We start from the raw sequence: 18,603 nt of genomic DNA on the forward strand, positions 1-18,603 counted from the left end.
TAATGCCACCTCACATTAAAACCCCAATGAGTTAAAGGACCATCAAATACTGTAGAATTGCACAATCCACAAACACATGATAAATAGACAATGAGAATAATCTGAATTTCAAATTATCAGTAGATTTTTATTTTATTATTTTTTTTTAGAAATGTTGTTTCTATTTTCCTTCTGACTATATAATATACAGACTCATATACATATACACTGTGAACTCTTGCACATGCTCAGTAGGAGCTGGAGCCGAAGAAAAAGCGCTTATAATTTAATTATAATTATTTAATTTATATATAATTATTTAATTTGCTTCATTTTTATGTTATCCTTCGCTGAAAGGTTTATCTAGGTAAGCTCAGGAGCAACAAAGAACCTAGGTTTTAGCTGCTGATTGGTGGCTGCATTGTCATTGGGTAACTCTCATATGTTCCATTAGAAACCAGTGGTGCATTGCTGCTTCTTCAACAAATGATACCAAGAGAATGATGCAAAGTTGATAACAGAAGTAAACTGGAAAGTTGTTTAAAATGTTAGGTTCTACCTAAATTATGAAAGAAAATTTGTTTGTTTTTTATGTCCCTTTAACGAAGAAGACCAGAATTTGTGAACCAGAAGCGTTAACGTGGAACTCAAGTGATAATCATTTTAGTAACATAATAAATAATTTGATGATTACACATAAGAAATGCTATCATTTTTAAAGCAATTATTTAATAATATTCTATATCCATAAATGTCAGTTATAAATACTGTGTGACTAGCGCTGCTGACTGGATCAGTGGCAGTTTCCATTTAGGACCAGCAGGGATATGTGGGTGCCGAGCAGGACTTTAAGTATGTGTTTAATCCCTTGCGGGGGTTAAGCACATGGCATTACAGCGTCACTAGTGTTAAAATTACATGCTCTAATGGACAAGAGCGTTTAATTTTAACACTATAATGGCCCTTTAACCAAATAAAATGCAGTAAATCTAGGTAAACAGTCTGCTGTGTTGTAGTCCTCTCTGACAACCATGCAATAATCAAACAATGTCATCAAAAAGGAAGCTATACTTTCTAACTCTTTTGTAAAAAAAAAAGAAAAGAAAAGAAAAAAACAATAGGAAAAAAATGCATGACAGACACAAGGCAAATGGCAAACACAAATGAATGAAGACTGTACTCATTTACACAATTATATCACTAGGAGAGATGGAGAATTCAAACATATGAACTTACTGGCACTGAAGCAGGTATATGTATATTGGAATTTGTGATTGAGGCAGGAATAGCAACAGGCATGGTTTGTCCATTAGGTAGATGTAATAATAGAGGATAAGGAGCTGGAACTGGTCTGAGGATAGGAAAAAAGCAGGGATGATTAACCTTCAAACAACACATCCTGTGATTATAGAAAATAGACAATTGAAGATACACGTTGTCTGTAAAGTCTTCCTGAGTTATAATGCACTGGCTTTATCTTTGTAAACACACAACACCACTATAATTCATCTCAAACATACTGTACATTGCTATCTAGGTTTTCTATAAATTATTTAAGAGCTGGGCATTCATATCTACTATTTTGAAATAAACCATGTGATGTAGCTATCCAAAACAAATACAGCAGACCACTGTGTCATATATAGTTTGGTATTACTTTGTATTGCAAGTTTTCTACATAGCAGTCAATCTTTCTTTATATTCAGGGTGATAGCACTAAACAAGAGTATATTAGCAAACAATATTAATTTAATGCTATGCTGTAATCTTATTTGTATTTAGATAATTAATTTAAAGAGATATTAAACAGTGTGTTTTGCTATTATAGCCAAAAAACATTGCATCCTGTAATATGTTAGAGCATGTAATTTTCCGACTATCAACCCTGCTACACTGTGCATTTAACTCCCTAAAAGAGGTTAAACACACAGTAGAAGATCCACTAGGGACCCGCGGTGCACTGCTGGTCCCAAGAGGAACCCGCGGCTGATCCAATTAGCGGCGCTAGACGCACAACAGAGTTGAGCATCACCTCATGAAGAAAAAAAATTGTTTTGCTGAGGGCGGGTTATTTTAGTATAATGATCATTTAAATAAAAGGTGCATTTTATCGTATAATCACTTAAACTCATGAATTAAGGTCCATTTTTTTATTACATAGATACAGCTTAGCATTAAAAAAAAAACCTTATGTTTACCATTACTTTAAAATATGCCAACTTTAAAGACAGTTGCTTAAAATATGCCACTTTAAAGATAGAATATTATAGACTCCTAACACAAGTAAGCCATCTAGACATAAGCGTTAAATCTAAATTAACAGAACCCAGCAATCACATGCGCCTAATTGCTAATTAATAAATAAGGACACAAGAAGACGAAGCAATAAGATCAGACAGCGCAGATTCACACTATCTTATCACTGACAAAGGAGAAATTAACAGCAGGAACAGAGTATGTCAGGAAAAGAGGCAGACAGCAGATTAACAAGCATGAAAATGAGCAGGTGTGTCTTAGAGGCATTTATATATTAACGAGACACAAAACACTGCAAGATTGTTACTTTTTAGCTCATTTATAACTGGCCTCAGCAGAGCTTTTAAACTTAGGTACAACTATGTTCCACTATGGTGGTTCCCTTTACATTTTATAGAGACTGAAACTTTATAGTTATTGCTTTAATAATGAAACAATAAACATAATTTAAATAAATGCAACTTTATAATATTTTTGTACACACACAATATATATACTGTATATATATATATATATATATATATATATATATATATATATATATATATACACACAGTATATATATAATTCCAGGCAGAGTATGGCACTCACAAATCTTTGACCGGGTGCTGCAGCAGGCAATGCATACAAAACAAAAAGAAGCAGGCACTCACCGGTATTTAAATAAAGGATATCTTTTAATCCCACATGGTGTGAGGTTTCAGAGTATTATCTCCTTCCTCAGACACACATATATATATATATATATATATATATATATATATATATATATATATATATATATATACACACAATATATATATATATATATATATCAGTATTCTCCAAAGAAAAAATATTATTCTATCTAAAGCACAAACTAATTGCATAACTTAACATACATACATATTATATTAGACATGTGTATTCAGCAGTTTTGTTCACTGCTGAATGCGAAAGGCAGTAGCCACTTATGGCGTTCAGCACTTTCTTGGAAGAGGATTTCTCCTTGTGGAAGTAAAACACACTGAGATGTGGATTCACAAGAAGAAATCTGGCTCCAAAAAGAGCCGACTGTCATGAATGGCTGCCGTCTTGCGCGTTTGGCAGTGAATATATATATTTGTATGGAACACAGAAGGAGCATGAACTGGATACAAAGAACGCCAGTTCAAGCAGAGAGGTGAGTTTAGCATCAAACTAAATTAAAATCTTTTTTAAGGTTTCAAATTCGTTAAAGCTATATAAAGGTTTTTAAATGAATAATTTTAGACTTGTAGAACACAAACCTTTAAAACCTGATGCACCTCCAAACTAAATCCAAATGATCAAAAATTACTTTTGTATCCCGCCTGTAAGTCACAATCCTCTCTGCCTAACTCTTCCATGTTTGCTTTTTAATCTTAGCTGTGTACTTGCAAGAGAGTCCCTGGCTTTCTCTGTGTGTGGTGTTGATTAATTTGTTTTGTCATTTTCCCTATGGGCTTTGCACCCAGGCTTGTCTGGGGTTAACTGCTTGGGGCTATTTTATCCCGCCTGTAAGTCACAATCTTCTCTGCCTATGTCTTTGGTTTCTTTGGGGGTTTTTTGTTCTAAAATGCAAAAACATAGTCTATATTTATTTAAAACAACAAACATTACCTTTCTGATTACAGTACAGTACTATCTTTATGAGGGTACTTTGTAAAAAGGAAATTTATGCTTACCTGATAAATTGATTTCTTATACGATACGACGAGTCCACGGATTTCATCCTTACTTGTGGGATATTAACCTCCTGCTGACAAGAAGTGGCAAAGAGCACCACAGCAGAGCTGTATATATAGCTCCTCCCTTCCCTCCACCTCCAGTCATTCGACCGAAGTTAGGAAGAGAAATGAAAAGCCAAAGGTGCAGATGTGACTGAAGTTTAACTAAAAATAAAAAATATATATACCTGTCTTAAAAATAACAGGGTGGGCCGTGGACTCGTCGTATCGTAGAAGAAATCAATTTATCAGGTAAGCATAAATTTCCTTTTCTTCTACAAGATACGACAAGTCAACGGATTTCATCCTTACTTGTGGGATAAAATACCAAAGCTACAGGACACGGATGAAAGGGAGAGACAAGACAGGGACCTAAACGGAAGGCACCACTGCTTGAAGAACCTATCTCCCAAAACCAGCCTCAGAAGAAGCAAAAGTATCAAATTTGGAAAAAGTGTGAAGAGACGACCAAGTTGCAGCCTTGCAAATCTGTTCAACAGAAGCATCATTTTTAAATGCCCATGAGGAAGCCACAGCCCTAGTGGAATGAGCCGTAATTCGTTCAGGAGGCTGCTGTCCAGCAGTCTCATATGCCAGATGGATGATACTCTTCAGCCAAAAAGAAAGAGAGGTAGCCGTAGCTTTCTGGCCCCTACGCTTTCCAGAAAAAACAACAAATAATGAAAATGATTGACGAAAATCCTTAGTCACCTGCAAGTAAAACTTCAGGGCACGGACCACATCCAAGTTATGCAACAGACGCTCCTTCTTAGAAGAAGGGTTAGGACATAAAGGAACAACAATTTCCTGATTAATATTCTTATTTGAAACAACCTTAGGAAGGAAACCAGGTTTGGTATGTAAAACCACCTTATCAGAATGAAAGATAAGATAAGGTGAATCACATTGTAACGCTGAAAGCTCCGAAACTCTACGAGCAGAAGAAATAGCAACCAAAAATAAAACTTTCTAAGATAACAACTTAATATCTATGGAATGCATGGGTTAAAACGGAACCCCTTGAAGAACATTAAGAACTAAATTCAAACTCCAGGGTGGAGCAATTGGTCTAAACATAGGCTTTATTCTGGTTAGAGCCTGACAAAAAGACTGAACACCTGGAACATCTGCCAAACGTTTGTGTAGTAAAATTGACAAAGCAGAGATTTGTCCCTTTAAGGAACTCGCTGACAACCCTTTCTCCAAACTCTCTTGGAGAAAAGACAGAATCCTAGGAATCCTAACTCTACTCCATGAGTAGCCTTTGGATTCACACCAAAAAAGATATTTATGCCATATCTTATGATATATCTTTCTAGTGACAGGCTTACGTGCCTGAATCTAAGTATCAATGACCGAATCAGAGAACCCCCGCTTAGATAAAATCAAGCATTCCATCTCCAAGCAGTCAGTTGCAGAGACACTAGATTTGGGTGTTGGAAGGGTCCCTGAACTAGAAGGTCCTGCCTCAATGGAAGCTTCCACGGCGGCAGAGAGGACATGTCCACTAGATCGGCATACCAAGTCCTGCGAGGCCACGCAGGTGCGATTAGAATTACCGAAGCCCTCTCCTGTTTGATTTGAGCAATCACCCGGGGAAGGAGAGCAAACGGTGGAAACACATAAGCTAGGTTGAACAACCAAGGCACTGCCAAGGCATCCATCAGTTCGGCCTGAGGATCCCTTGACCTGGATCCGTATCTTGGGAGCTTGGCATTCTGTCGAGACGCCATCAGATCCAATTCCGGTCTGCCCCATCGGAGAATCAGTGAGGCAAAGACCTCCGGATAGAGTTCCCACTCCCCCGGATGAAAAGCCTGTCGGCTTAAAAAGTCTGCTTCCCAGTTGTCCACTCCTGGAATGTAGATTGCTGACAGATACCAAGAGTGGGCCTCCGCCCATCGAATTATCTTGGATACTTCTGTCATCGCTATGGAACTCCTCGTTCCTCCCTGATGATTGATGTAAGCCACAGTCGTGATGTTGTCCGACTGGAATCTGATGAATTTGGCCAAAGCCAACTGAGGCCACGCCTGAAGCGCATTGAATATTGCTCTCAATTCCAGAATATTGATTGGAAGTAGAGACTCCACCTGAGTCCATACACCCTGAGCCTTCAGAGAATTCCAGACTGCACCCCAGCCTAGTAGACTGGCGTCCATTGTCACTATCACCCACGAGGGTCTGTGGAAACACGTCCCTTGGGACAGATGATCCGGCGACAACCACCAAAGAAGAGAGTCTCTGGTCTCGTGGTCCAGATTTATCTGAGGAGATAAATTTGCATAATCCCCATTCCACTGTTCGAGCATGCACAGTTGCAGTGGTCTGAGATGAAATCGAGCAAACGGAATGATGTCCATTGCCGCCACCATCAATCCAATTACCTCCATGCACTGAGCCACTGACGGCCGAGGATTGGAATGAAGGGCTCTCCATGTATGTAGAATTTTTGACTTTCTGACCTCCGTCAGAAAAATCTTCATGCCTACAGAATCTATCAGAGTTCCCAATGGAATTAGTGAACTTTTTTCTAGATTCACCTTCCAACCGTGAGTTCTCAGAAAGGACAACACAGTATCTGTATGAGATTTTGTTAGATAATAAGTCGACGCCTGAATCAGAATATCGTCCAGATAGAGCACCACTGCTATGCCCCGTGGTCTGAGAACCGCCAGAAGGGACCCTAGAACCTTTGTGAAGATTCTGGGTGCTGTGGCCAACCCGAAGGGAAGAGTCACGAACTGAAAATGTTTGTCCAGGAAGGCAAACCTTAGGTACTAATGATGATTCTTGTGGATAGGAATATGAAGGTATGCAACCTTCAAGTCCACGGTAGTCACATATTGAACCTCCTGGATCATTGTTAAAATTGTTCGAATGGTCTCCATCTTGAAAGATGGGACTCTGAGAAACTTGTTTAGACTCTTGCGATCTAAAATGGGTCTGAACGTTCCCTCTTTTTTGGGAACCACGAAAAGATTTGAGTAAAACCCCTGCCCCTGTTCTATTCTTGGAACGGGACAAATTACTCCCATAGTAGAGCGGTCTCTTACACAACGTAAGAACACCTCTCTTTTTATCTGGTCTACAGACAATCATGAAAGAAGAAATCTCTCTCTTGGGAGAAAATTTTTGAATTCCAGTTGATACCCGTGGGTCACGGTTTCCAGTGCCCAGGGGTCCTGAACATCTCTTGCCCAAGCCTGGGCAAAGAGAGAAAGTCTGCCCCCTACTAGATCCGGTCCCGGATCGGGGGCCGCCCCTTCATGCTGTCTTGGAAGTAGCAGCGGGCTTCTTGGGTTGTTTACCCTTGTTCCAAGCCTGGTTGGGTCTCCAGACAGACTTGGCCTGAGAAAAATTCCCTTCCTGTTTTGTGGAAGATGAGGAAGGGACTCCCTTAAAGTTTCGAAAGGAACGAAAATTACTCTGTCTACCTTTCTGCTTAGATGTTTTATCCTGATGTAAGAGATGGCCCTTACCTCCCGTAATGTCTGAAATAATCTCTTTCAAGTCAGGACCAAATAGAGTCTTCCCCTTGAAAGGAATAGACAAAAGCTTGGATTTAGACGACACATCCGCAGAAACCTGCATTCTTAGCCGCTAATTTAGCGATCTGAAAAGTGGCGTCATTGACAAAGGAATTTTACGGCTAGATTTAGAGTTCTGCGGCCAAAGGGGTGCGTTAGCTACGCATGCTTTTTTTCCCCTGCACCTTTTAAATACCGCTGGTATTTAGAGTTCACAGAAGGGCTGCGTTAGGCTCCAAAAAGGGAGAGTAGAGCATATTTACCGCCACTGCAACTCTCAATACCAGCGTTGCTTACGGACGCGGCCAGCTTCAAAAACGTGCTCGTGCACGATTCCCCCATAGAAAACAATGGGGCTGTTTGAGCTGAAAAAAAACCTAACACCTGCAAAAAAAGCAGTGTTAAGCTCCTAACGCAGCCCCATTGTTTCCTATGGGGAAACACTTCCTAAGTCTGCACCTAACACCCTAACATGTACCCCAAGTCTAAACACCCCTAACCTTACACTTATTAACCTCTAATCTGCCGCCCCCGCTATCGCTGATCCCTGCATATTATTATTAACCCCTAATCTGCCGCTCCGTACACCGCTGCAACCTACGTTATCCCTATGTACCCCTAATCTGCTGCCCCTAACACCGTCGACCCCTATATTATATTTATTAACCCCTAATCTGCCGCCCCCAACGTCGCCTCCACCTACCTACAATAATTAACCCCTAATCTGCCGACCGGATCTCACCGCTACTCTAATAAATGTATTAACCCCTAAAGCTAAGTCTAACCCTAACACCCCCCTAAGTTAAATATAATTTAAATCTAACGAAATAAATTAACTCTTATTAAATAAATTATTCCTATTTAAAGCTAAATACTTACCTGTAAAATAAATCCTAATATAGCTACAATATAAATTATAATTATATTGTAGCTATTTTAGGATTAATATTTATTTTACAGGCAACTTTGTAATTATTTTAACCAGGTACAATAGCTATTAAATAGTTAATAACTATTTAATAGTTACCTAGTTAAAATAATTACAAAATTACCTGTAAAATAAATCCTAACCTAAGTTACAATTAAACCTAACACTACACTAGCAATAAATTAATTAAATAAAATACCTAGAATTATCTACAATTAAACCTAACACTACACTATCAATAAATTAATTAAATACAATACCTACAAATAAATACAATGAAATAAACTAACTAAAGTACAAAAAATAAAAAAGAACTAAGTTACAAAAAATAAAAAAATATTTACAAACATTAGAAAAATATTACAACAATGTTAAACTAATTACACCTACTCTAAGCCCCCTAATAAAATAAGAAAGACCCCCAAAATAAAAAAAATGCCCTACCCTATTCTAAAATTAAAATAGAAAAGCTCTTTTACCTTACCAGCCCTGAAAAGGGCCCTTTGCGGGGCATGCCCCAAAGAATTCAGCTCTTTTGCCTGTAATCCACCCACATACCCCTAATCTAACCCAAACCCCCCTTAAATAAACCTAACACTAAGCCCCTGAAGATCTTCCTACCTTATCTTCACCACGCCGGGTTCACCGATCGATCCAGAAGAGCCTCCGATGTCTTGATCCAAGCCCAAGCGGGGGGCTGAAGATGTCCATGATCGGGCTGAAGTCTTCTATCAAGCGGCATCTTCAATCTTCTTTCTTCCGGATCCATGTTAATCCCGCCGACGCGGAACATCCATCTTCACCGACGACTTCCCGACGAATGACGGTTCCTTTAAGGGACGTCATCCAAGATGGCGTCCCTCGAATTCCGATTGGCTGATAGGATTCTATCAGCCAATCGGAATTAAGTTAGGAAAATTCTGATTGGCTGATGGAATCAGCCAATCAGAATCAAGTTCAATCCGATTGGCTGATCCGATCAGCCAATCAGATTGAGCTCGCATTCTATTGGCTGTTCCGATCAGCCAATATAATGCGATCTCAATCTGATTGGCTGATCGGATCAGCCAATCGGATTGAACTTAATTCTGATTGGCTGATTCCATCAGCCAATCAGAATTTTCTTACCGCCAAACTCTAAATCTAGGCCTTAGGGTCTTAATCCTATCCATTATTTCCTCTAAGGAAGTCTCCGTCTTCAGAGATTCTTCCAAAGCATCAAACCAAAAGGCAGCCGCAGTTGTAACTGGTACAATACAGGCCTTCGGTTGTAAAAGGAAACCTTGGTGAACAAAAAGCTTTTTTAACAGACCCTCCAATTTTTTATCCATAGGGTCTTTGAAAGCACAACTATACTCAATCGGAATAGTTGTATGCTTAGCTAGAGTAGATATAGCACCCTCCACCTTAGGGACTGTCTGCCACGAATCCCGCACAGTATCAGCTATAGGGTACATCTTCTTGAACATAGAGGAAGGGGAGAACGGGATACCCGGTCTATCCCATTCCTTGGTGATAATCTCCAAAATCCTCTTAGGAATCGGAAAGGTATCTGAGTAAGTAGGAACTTCTAGATATTTGTCCATCTTACACAATTTTTCTGGAGTAACCACGATAGAGTAACAATCATCCAGAGTCAATAAGACCTTCCGAAGTCAGACAGCTCCCCATCAGACAAAATTTCCTTACCCTCCACTTCAGAGGACAGGGAGGGAACATCAGAGATAGCTATCAAAGCATCAGAAGCAACAGGGACACTCTGCGATTCTGACTTGCTACGTTTGCCTTGTAACCCTGGTAACTTAGACAAAACCTCTGTAAGGGTAGAAGACATAACCGTAGCCATATCCTGCAAAGTAAAAGAAACAGACGCAGATGGTACAGCTTGAGCTGGAGTTAAAGGCTGTGACACTTGGGGAGAAAATTGTGGCACATCCTGAAGCTCATTGGCTAGAGAATCATCTTTAAAAAATAATTTCTCTTTACCTTGTACTGCTCTCTCCACACAATTGTCACAAAGTGTGACAGGTGGTTCCACAATGGCATCTAAACACATGAGACATGTACTCTGATCCATGTCTTCCATAATAACAAATGCAAGTACCAACTTAAAAAGTTTTTATTAAACAATAGTTTACTGTCTCTTTAAATAAAAACATAATTTATGCTTACCTGATAAATTTATTTCTCTTGTGGTGTATCCAGTCCACGGATGATCCATTACTTGTGGGATATTCTCCTTCCCAACAGGAAGTTGCAAGAGGATCACCCACAGCAGGGCTGCTATATAGCTCCTCCCCTAACTGCCATATCCAGTCATTCGACCGAAACTAGCCGAGAAAGGAGAAACCATAGGGTGCAGTGGTGACTGTAGTTTAAAATTTAGACCTGCCTTAAAAGGACAGGGCGGGCCGTGGACTGGATACACCACAAGAGAAATAAATTTATCAGGTAAGCATAAATTATGTTTTCTCTTGTTAGTTGTATCCAGTCCACGGATCATCCATTACTTGTGGGATACCAATACCAAAGCTAAAGTACACGGATGAAGGGAGGGACAAGGCAGGTACTTAAACGGAAGGGACCACTGCCTGTAGAACCTTTCTCCCAAAAATAGCCTCCGAAGAAGCAAAAGTATCAAATTTGTAAAATTTTGACAAAGGTATGAAGCGAAGACCAAGTCGCCGCTTTGCAAATCTGTTCAACAGAAGCCTCATTTTTAAAGGCCCAGGTGGAGGCCACAGCTCTAGTAGAATGAGCTGTAATCCTTTCAGGGGGCTGCTGTCCAGCAGTCTCATAGGCTAAGCGTATTACGCTCCGAAGCCAAAAAGAAAGAGAGGTTGCCGAAGCCTTTTGACCTCTCCTCTGTCCAGAGTAAACAACAAACAGGGAAGATGTTTGACGAAAATCTTTAGTCGCTTGTAAGTAAAACTTTAAAGCACGGACTACGTCCAAATTATGTAAAGACGTTCCTTCTTTGAAGAAGGATTAGGACACAATGATGGAACAACAATCTCTTGATTGATATTCTTGTTGGAAACTACCTTAGGTAAAAACCCAGGTTTTGTATGCAGAACTACTTTATCTGTATGGAAAATCAGATAAGGAGAATCACATTGTAAAGCTGATAACTCAGAGACTCTACGAGCCGAGGAAATAGCCATCAAAAACAGAACTTTCCAAGATAAAAGTTTGATATCAATGGAATGAAGGGGTTCAAACGGAACTCCTTGAAGAACCTTAAGAACCAAGTTTAAGCTCCATGGAGGAGCAACAGGTTTAAACACAGGCTTAATTCTAACTAAAGCCTGACAAAATGCCTGGACGTCTGGAACCTCTGACAGACGCTTGTGCAAAAGGATAGACAGAGCAGAAATCTGTCCCTTTAAATAACTAGCTGATAATCCTTTATCCAAACCCTCTTGGAGAAAGGACAATATCCTAGGAATCCTAACCTTACTCCATGAGTAATTCTTGGATTCACACCAATGAAGATATTTGCGCCATATCTTAGATTATCATAGATTTTCCTGTTTACAGGCTTTCGTGCCCGTATTAAGGTATCAATGACTGACTCGGAGAAGCCACGCCTTGATAAAATCAAGCGTTCAATCTCCAGGCAGTCAGTCTCAGAGAAATTAGATTTGGATGATTGAAAGGACCTTGTAGTAGAAGGTCTTGTCTCAGAGGCAGAGGCCAAGGTGGAAAGGATGACATGTCCACCAGGTCTGCATACCAGGTCCTGCGTGGCCACGCGGCGCGATCAAGATCACCGATGCTCTCTCCTGTTTGATTTTGGCAATCAGTCAAGGGAGCAGAGGAAACGGTGGAACACATAAGCCAGGTTGAAGAACCACGGTGCTGCTAGAGCATCAGCGTCGCTTCTGGGTCCCTGGACCTGGATCCGTAACAAGGAAGCTTGGCGTTCTGGCGAGACGCCATGAGATCCAATTCTGGTGTGCCCCAACGATGAACCAATTGAGCAAACACCTCTGGATGGAGTTCCCACTCCCCCGGATGAAAAGTCTGACGACTTAGAAAATCCGCCTCCCAGTTCTCTACACCTGGGATATGGATCGCTGATAGATGGCAAGAGTGAGTCTCTGCCCAGCGAATTATCTTGGAGACTTCTAACATCGCTAGGGAGTTCCTGGTCCCCCCTTGATGGTTGATGTAAGCCACAGTCGTGATGTTGTCCGACTGAAATCTGATGAACCTCAGGGTTGCTAACTGAGGCCAAGCTAGAAGAGCATTGAATATTGCTCTTAACTCTAGAATATTTATTGGGAGGAGTTTCTCCTCCTGAGTCCACGATCCCTGAGCCTTCAGGGAATTCCAGACTGCACCCCAACCTAGAAGGCTGGCATCTGTTGTTACAATTGTCCAATCTGGCCTGCGAAAGGACATACCTTTGGACAGATGAACCCGAGATAGCCACCAGAGAAGAGAATCTCTGGTCTCTTGATCCAGATTTAGCAGAGGGGACAAATCTGTGTAATCCCCATTCCACTGACTGAGCATGCATAATTGCAGCGGTCTGAGATGTAGGCGCGCAAATGGCACTATGTCCATTGCCGCTACCATTAAGCCGATCACTTCCATGCACTGAGCCACCAAAGGGCGCGGAATGTAGTGAAGAACACGGCAGGAATTTAGAAGCTTTGATAACCTGGACTCCGTCAGGTAAATTTTCATTTCTACAGAATCTATCAGAGTTCCTAGGAAGGAAACCCTTGTGAGGGGTGATAGAGAACTCTTTCCCTCGTTCACTTTCCACCCATGCGACCTCAGAAATGCCAACACTATGTCCGTATGAGATTTGGCAATTTGGAAGTTTGACGCCTGTATCAGGATGTAGTCTAGATAAGGGGCCACTGCTATGCCCCGTGGTCTTAGGACCGCCAGAAGAGACCCCAGAACCTTTGTAAAAATTCTTGGCGCTGTAGCTAACCCGAAGGGAAGAGCCACAAACTGGTAATGCCTGTCTAGAAAGGCAAACCTTAGGAACCGATGATGATCTTTGTGAATCGGTATGTGAAGGTAAGCATCCTTCAAATCCACTGTGGTCATGTACTGACCCTCCTGGATCATAGGTAGGATTGTCCGAATAGTTTCCATTTTGAACGATGGAACTCTGAGGAATTTATTTAAGATCTTTAGATCCAAAATTGGTCTGAAGGTTCCCTCTTTTTTGGGAACCACAAACAGATATGAATAAAATCCCTGTCCTTGTTCCATCTGTGGAACTGGATGGATCACTCCCATTATTAGGAGGTCTTGCACACAGCGTAAGAATGCCTCTTTCTTTATCTGGTTTACAGATAATCTCGAAAGGTGAAATCTCCCTTGTGGGGGGGAAGCTTTGAAGTCCAGAAGATATCCCTGAGATATGATCTCCAAGGCCCAGGGATCCTGAACATCTCTTGCCCACGCCTGGGCAAAGAGAGAAAGTCTGCCCCATACTAGATCCGTTGCCGGATAGGGGGCCGTTCCTTCATGCTGTCTTAGAGGCAGCAGCAGGCTTTCTGGCCTGCTTGCCTTTCTCCATGCCTGGTTAGATTTCCAGGCCAGCTTGGATTGCGCAAATGTTCCCTCTTGTTTTGTAGCAGAGGAAGTTGATGCTGCACCTGCCTTGAAGTTTCGAAAGGCATGAAAATTAGACTGTTTGGCCCTTGATTTGGCCCTGTCCTGAGGAAGGGTATGACCCTTACTACTTTCCTCTTACTACCTCTAGCTATGTTGAGAGCTTGCAAGAGAATGACTGGGTATGGCAGTTAGGGGAGGAGCTATATAGCAGCCCTGCTGTGGGTGATCCTCTTGCAACTTCCTGTTGGGAAGGAGAATATCCCACAAGTAATGGATGATCCGTGGACTGGATACACCTAACAAGAGAAAAATCTTTAATTGATAAAAGCGTGTACTGTATCTTTAATATTTTACCCAATTTTTCTGGTATAAATTTGACAAAAAATAAAATCACAGTAATTATTTACTGTCCCTTTAAACAGTACTTTGCCAAAAAGCAATTATAACGTATGGGAACCTCACAGAAGCTCTGCTTTCAAGTTCACATTGGCCCCGTTATAAAAGTAAAGAAAAGAAGTTAATACTCCGGTCACCCTGCCACAGCTCTACTGCGGCTCCTACCCGGCTCCGGACGAACCGGACTGCGTGACCCCCTGATCTAGCCGCTCTCTTGTAACTTAGATAGAAGCTGCACCGGAACATAGATGCTTTCTTCAGCCTAAACAACTATGCAATGGCGCTACAAAAAGTGCGCAAACGTAGCCCCGCCCATCGTGGGCGTCATCGAAACACGCAACTCAGCCATAATGAAAAATTTTAAACAAGATCTGCCCCAAGTAAAAAATTAACATCCCCAGCGTCAGCCATCCATAAAAACTACTGCCCAGCTCTCAATAAAGGCAAACATTCTAACGTAGAATATAAAAGTCCCAGTTATCTAGGCTAACACCTGCCTGACTGTCTGGGAAAATAAACCCTGTAAGGCTTTCTAGAGTAATACAGTTAATTCAGAGTTCTGCTGCAAGCCCCTGAAAATAAACTGCACCTACCTCCATGCTGAGTAACAGCATGATATTACTCACAGTGTCCAGAAGTCCACTATCTCCTCCAGAGGTCCTGTGGATTAGAAAAAAAGGTCTTAGGCAAAATCCAAAGTCCATCTGCAGGCAACACCAAAAGGGGAGGCATAGTGAAAGTAAAACTCCACCAGTTCCTCACAATTGGTCCTTCAGAAGCTGCCCAGAATAAAAATAGTACACACATGCACCAATTAAAATAATAAACACTTGATTGAAGAATCTAAACTAACACCTCACTTTACCTCTTCCTATCACTAACACAGGCAAAGAGAATGACTGGGAGTGGAGTGAAGGGAGGAGCTATATATATAGCTCTTGTGTTGTGCTCTTTGCCACTTCCTGTCAGCAGGAGGTTAATATCCCACAAGTAAGGATGAAATCCGTGGACTCGTATCTTGTAGAAGAAATGAGATATAAAACTACCTTTATCTTACATGTATAAGCTGTATAATTGCTTAAATGACATAAGATATTGTTGTTTACAGTTGGTTCCATCCCCTCTCCAAACTGTCCCATTATACAGATGCAAATATTTCAAAATACAAACTTTTTACGGTCCCAAGCAGTTTGAAAGGGTTTTCTACCTGTATAACATAACGTCTAAAAGTAGTGATGTATTGTTCTTATGTAAAAAGTAAACATCAAAAAGGGCAGCTCTATATAATCTTCTTCACAAGCTGTTACTGGTCAGTAAGTTGGCAGTTTTTGTTTTTTTAAAGAAAAATAAAGGTATTTGGTACTTACACTATTGGTCGGTTAGATGGGGGAGCTTGGGTGATTACAGTGCTGGACGTTGGCGAAGGTATTGCAGGTTGAATAATGACACTTGAATCGGAATTTGTAAGCAGCACATTAGGGACCTGAAGTGAAGCAGGCCTGACAATGGTAGCTGTGGGTTGTGCAGTTAGCAATGGCACTTCCTACATATAAATAAAAACATCAAGAATTAGAAACATCCACTTGGGACATTTACTTTTATCCATGAAGAAAGCACTATATTGTGGAAGGGTTGGCAATATCTCAGGAATAGAAAACAATTAACACATCTCCAAAAAATGAATATAATTTACATTGACTGCATGGCAGCTGTTAAAAAAGTTGGTAGATATAAATGTTTAAAATGTATGCAGAAATGGCAAACGTATCTTGAAATTGTGACAAAATAGGGACATCCCTAGCAATACATAAAACACTCCTAATAAGTTTAACATTCAGGAAACTGCAGTCAATATAAAACATGCATTCAAATTTTGATCCAATGTGTTGAAGCAGGTATTTTAATCATGAGATAAATCACCAGATATATGTTTTCTAAGACATTTTTTTTATCATAGAAAAGAGATTTCGTAACTCAAAAGGTGATAAATATCTAAAATAATATTACTTATTTTTTTAAGTTTTAATCTTTTTTTTATATATCAAGCTTTATTAGGTATTGATTACATGTGTACAGTAAAGATAATAAACACATAGTGAAATGAACAAGTGTTTGTCATCAGTAAAAGCCAACTTATTCGGAGTGAATCCTTGTCCTAATATGGTACACTACTATAATAAATCAAGAAAGGAATCTTTATATGATATTCTTGTTTAGAGAAGCACAATGGTATAAATTGGATATATATCTTCGAAATACAGATATATGCATATTTGAAGTCTAAAATCTAAATAAGCTGACAAAGAAAGGTTAAAATTTCCAACCCTGATAAGAGAGAGTAAGACCATTTAGAACAAACGTTGCCAATACCCATTTGCACATGTAGGTCCCGAGAGGTTCAACGTTATGACATATATACGCATATTTTCCATATATAAGCTTATTCTCCATATATAAGCATATTCTACATATGTAAGCATAGGCTACATGAATACAGGGTTTGAAAGTTGTGATTTTAAGTGATCTCCAATAATTCTAACCAATACTGCATTTGGTTTATCCAGTTTATTGGCAATTAGTGATACAGAAACTGTCTTGTGCATAGTAGCTGCCTTGTACTCAAGAGTGCTTCATTATAGTATATATTCATTATATATATACTGACGAGGATGAGATGAGAGAGTATGAGGACTTTCATGGTCAAGGCCCACAAAAAAAGTTGAGAAACAAGACTAATAGGTTTGGACTTTCAAGTACAATAGCAATTTAGTTATGGGTTCCCTATGAAATATAGCTCAATTAAATAGTAATGACCTATTATAAAATGATGGAAGGCAAAGTTAGGGTCCTGAGATTTGTGACTTCTTTCTGTAAGGTTTACTCATATGAAGCATTTATCAGGAGAGGAGAGAGCGAGTGAACAGAAATAAATTAGTTCATTTTCCTTTTTACACTTTCTCACTTGAAAACATTAGCTAAAAAAGACCCAAAGAATTTAAGGATAAAAAAGGAACATAAAACACATTTTCTGTTTAGAAGTAAAATAATATAATAGATAGACATCAAGTTTAAGAAGCAAAAGGACCCTATTGCAAAAATGTTTTAGGCCCCCCAAGGGTAACTCAGTAGTAAGCAATAGTAATAATACACATGCTGTATAATGATTTTGAGGATAGATAGATAGATAGACTTGCAACCTGCACTAGCAAAAGGCTCCCCTGCTTAGGATTGTACACATTTTGCACATGTCTATGAATAGATGACTGGCTACTATGTGCCCCTCAGCACTTGGGTCCTGGTGCCACTGCACCTGCTGCACCAATGGTAGTTCTGCCCCTAAGCCAACATTAAGAAGTTATTAGCTATAAGGAGTGTTGGAGATTATTTAGAGATGATAAAAACAAAAAAGACATGACATATTCAGTACGTATTTACAAAAACATATCTGGAAAGCTGAAACTCAGACCTTTTCGTCACTTGTGGTGGATTCTGGATGAGGTAAAGGACTATCTTGATGTGTTATTTCAACTGCAGCAGGTTCTTCAATTTTATGTCGTATAACAGGTGTTACCAGAGGAGACAGATCTAATGGCATCTTCATAAAAAAAGAAAAAAAAATAGTTAAAGGGACATGAAACCCAAAATTTTTCTTTCATGATTTAGGTAGAACATACAATTTTAAACAACTTTCCAGTTTACTTCTATTATGAAATTTGTTTCATTCTCTTGGTATCATTTGTTGAAGGAGCAGCAAAGCACTACTGTTTCTAACTGAACACAAGGACGAGCCAATGACAATTAGTATATATATATATTGCTAGGACAAAGCCAATGCAATGCTATTTATTTACAATATATATTATTCAGAGTATATTATGTCATCTGCAAAATTTCATACATTAGAAAAACCCTACTCCAATATATTTATTTTACTATTTGCTTTCAAATGCATTTTTCTTCTCTTTTTTTAATTAATATTTGTATTGCAATTAACAACAAGAATACAGACAATAATCCCAATATATCAACAAACAATGCATATAATTAGTCAGAATAACAGTCAGGTAACTATTAAAGTTATAACTAACATAGAATAAAGTTTCTCTAAATATCAACTTAGCATCCTCGCTAATATTTTAATTTTACTCTCGGACATTTGCTCAATGCATTTCACCTGCATACAGGGTGTTCAGTCCAAACT

At 39.6% G+C, this 18,603-nt stretch overlaps 1 protein-coding gene across 1 annotated transcript in view; it reads right to left on the reverse strand.

The window, feature by feature from the left end:
- Window positions 1–18,603, reverse strand: part of ATF2 (activating transcription factor 2) — a 428,571-nt gene that overhangs the window by 314,494 nt on the left and 95,474 nt on the right. Inside the window, exons 3-5 of the mRNA XM_053698472.1 lie at window positions 17,869–17,997; window positions 15,770–15,945; window positions 1,216–1,330 (exon numbers count right to left, since the gene is read on the reverse strand). Coding sequence (XP_053554447.1) covers window positions 1,216–1,330; window positions 15,770–15,945; window positions 17,869–17,997 — 420 coding nt within the window. The remainder of the gene's footprint in view (window positions 1–1,215; window positions 1,331–15,769; window positions 15,946–17,868; window positions 17,998–18,603) is intronic.

Source organism: Bombina bombina, chromosome 1 (assembly GCF_027579735.1).
Source record: "Bombina bombina isolate aBomBom1 chromosome 1, aBomBom1.pri, whole genome shotgun sequence".
NCBI classification, from domain to species: Eukaryota; Metazoa; Chordata; class Amphibia; order Anura; family Bombinatoridae; genus Bombina; species Bombina bombina.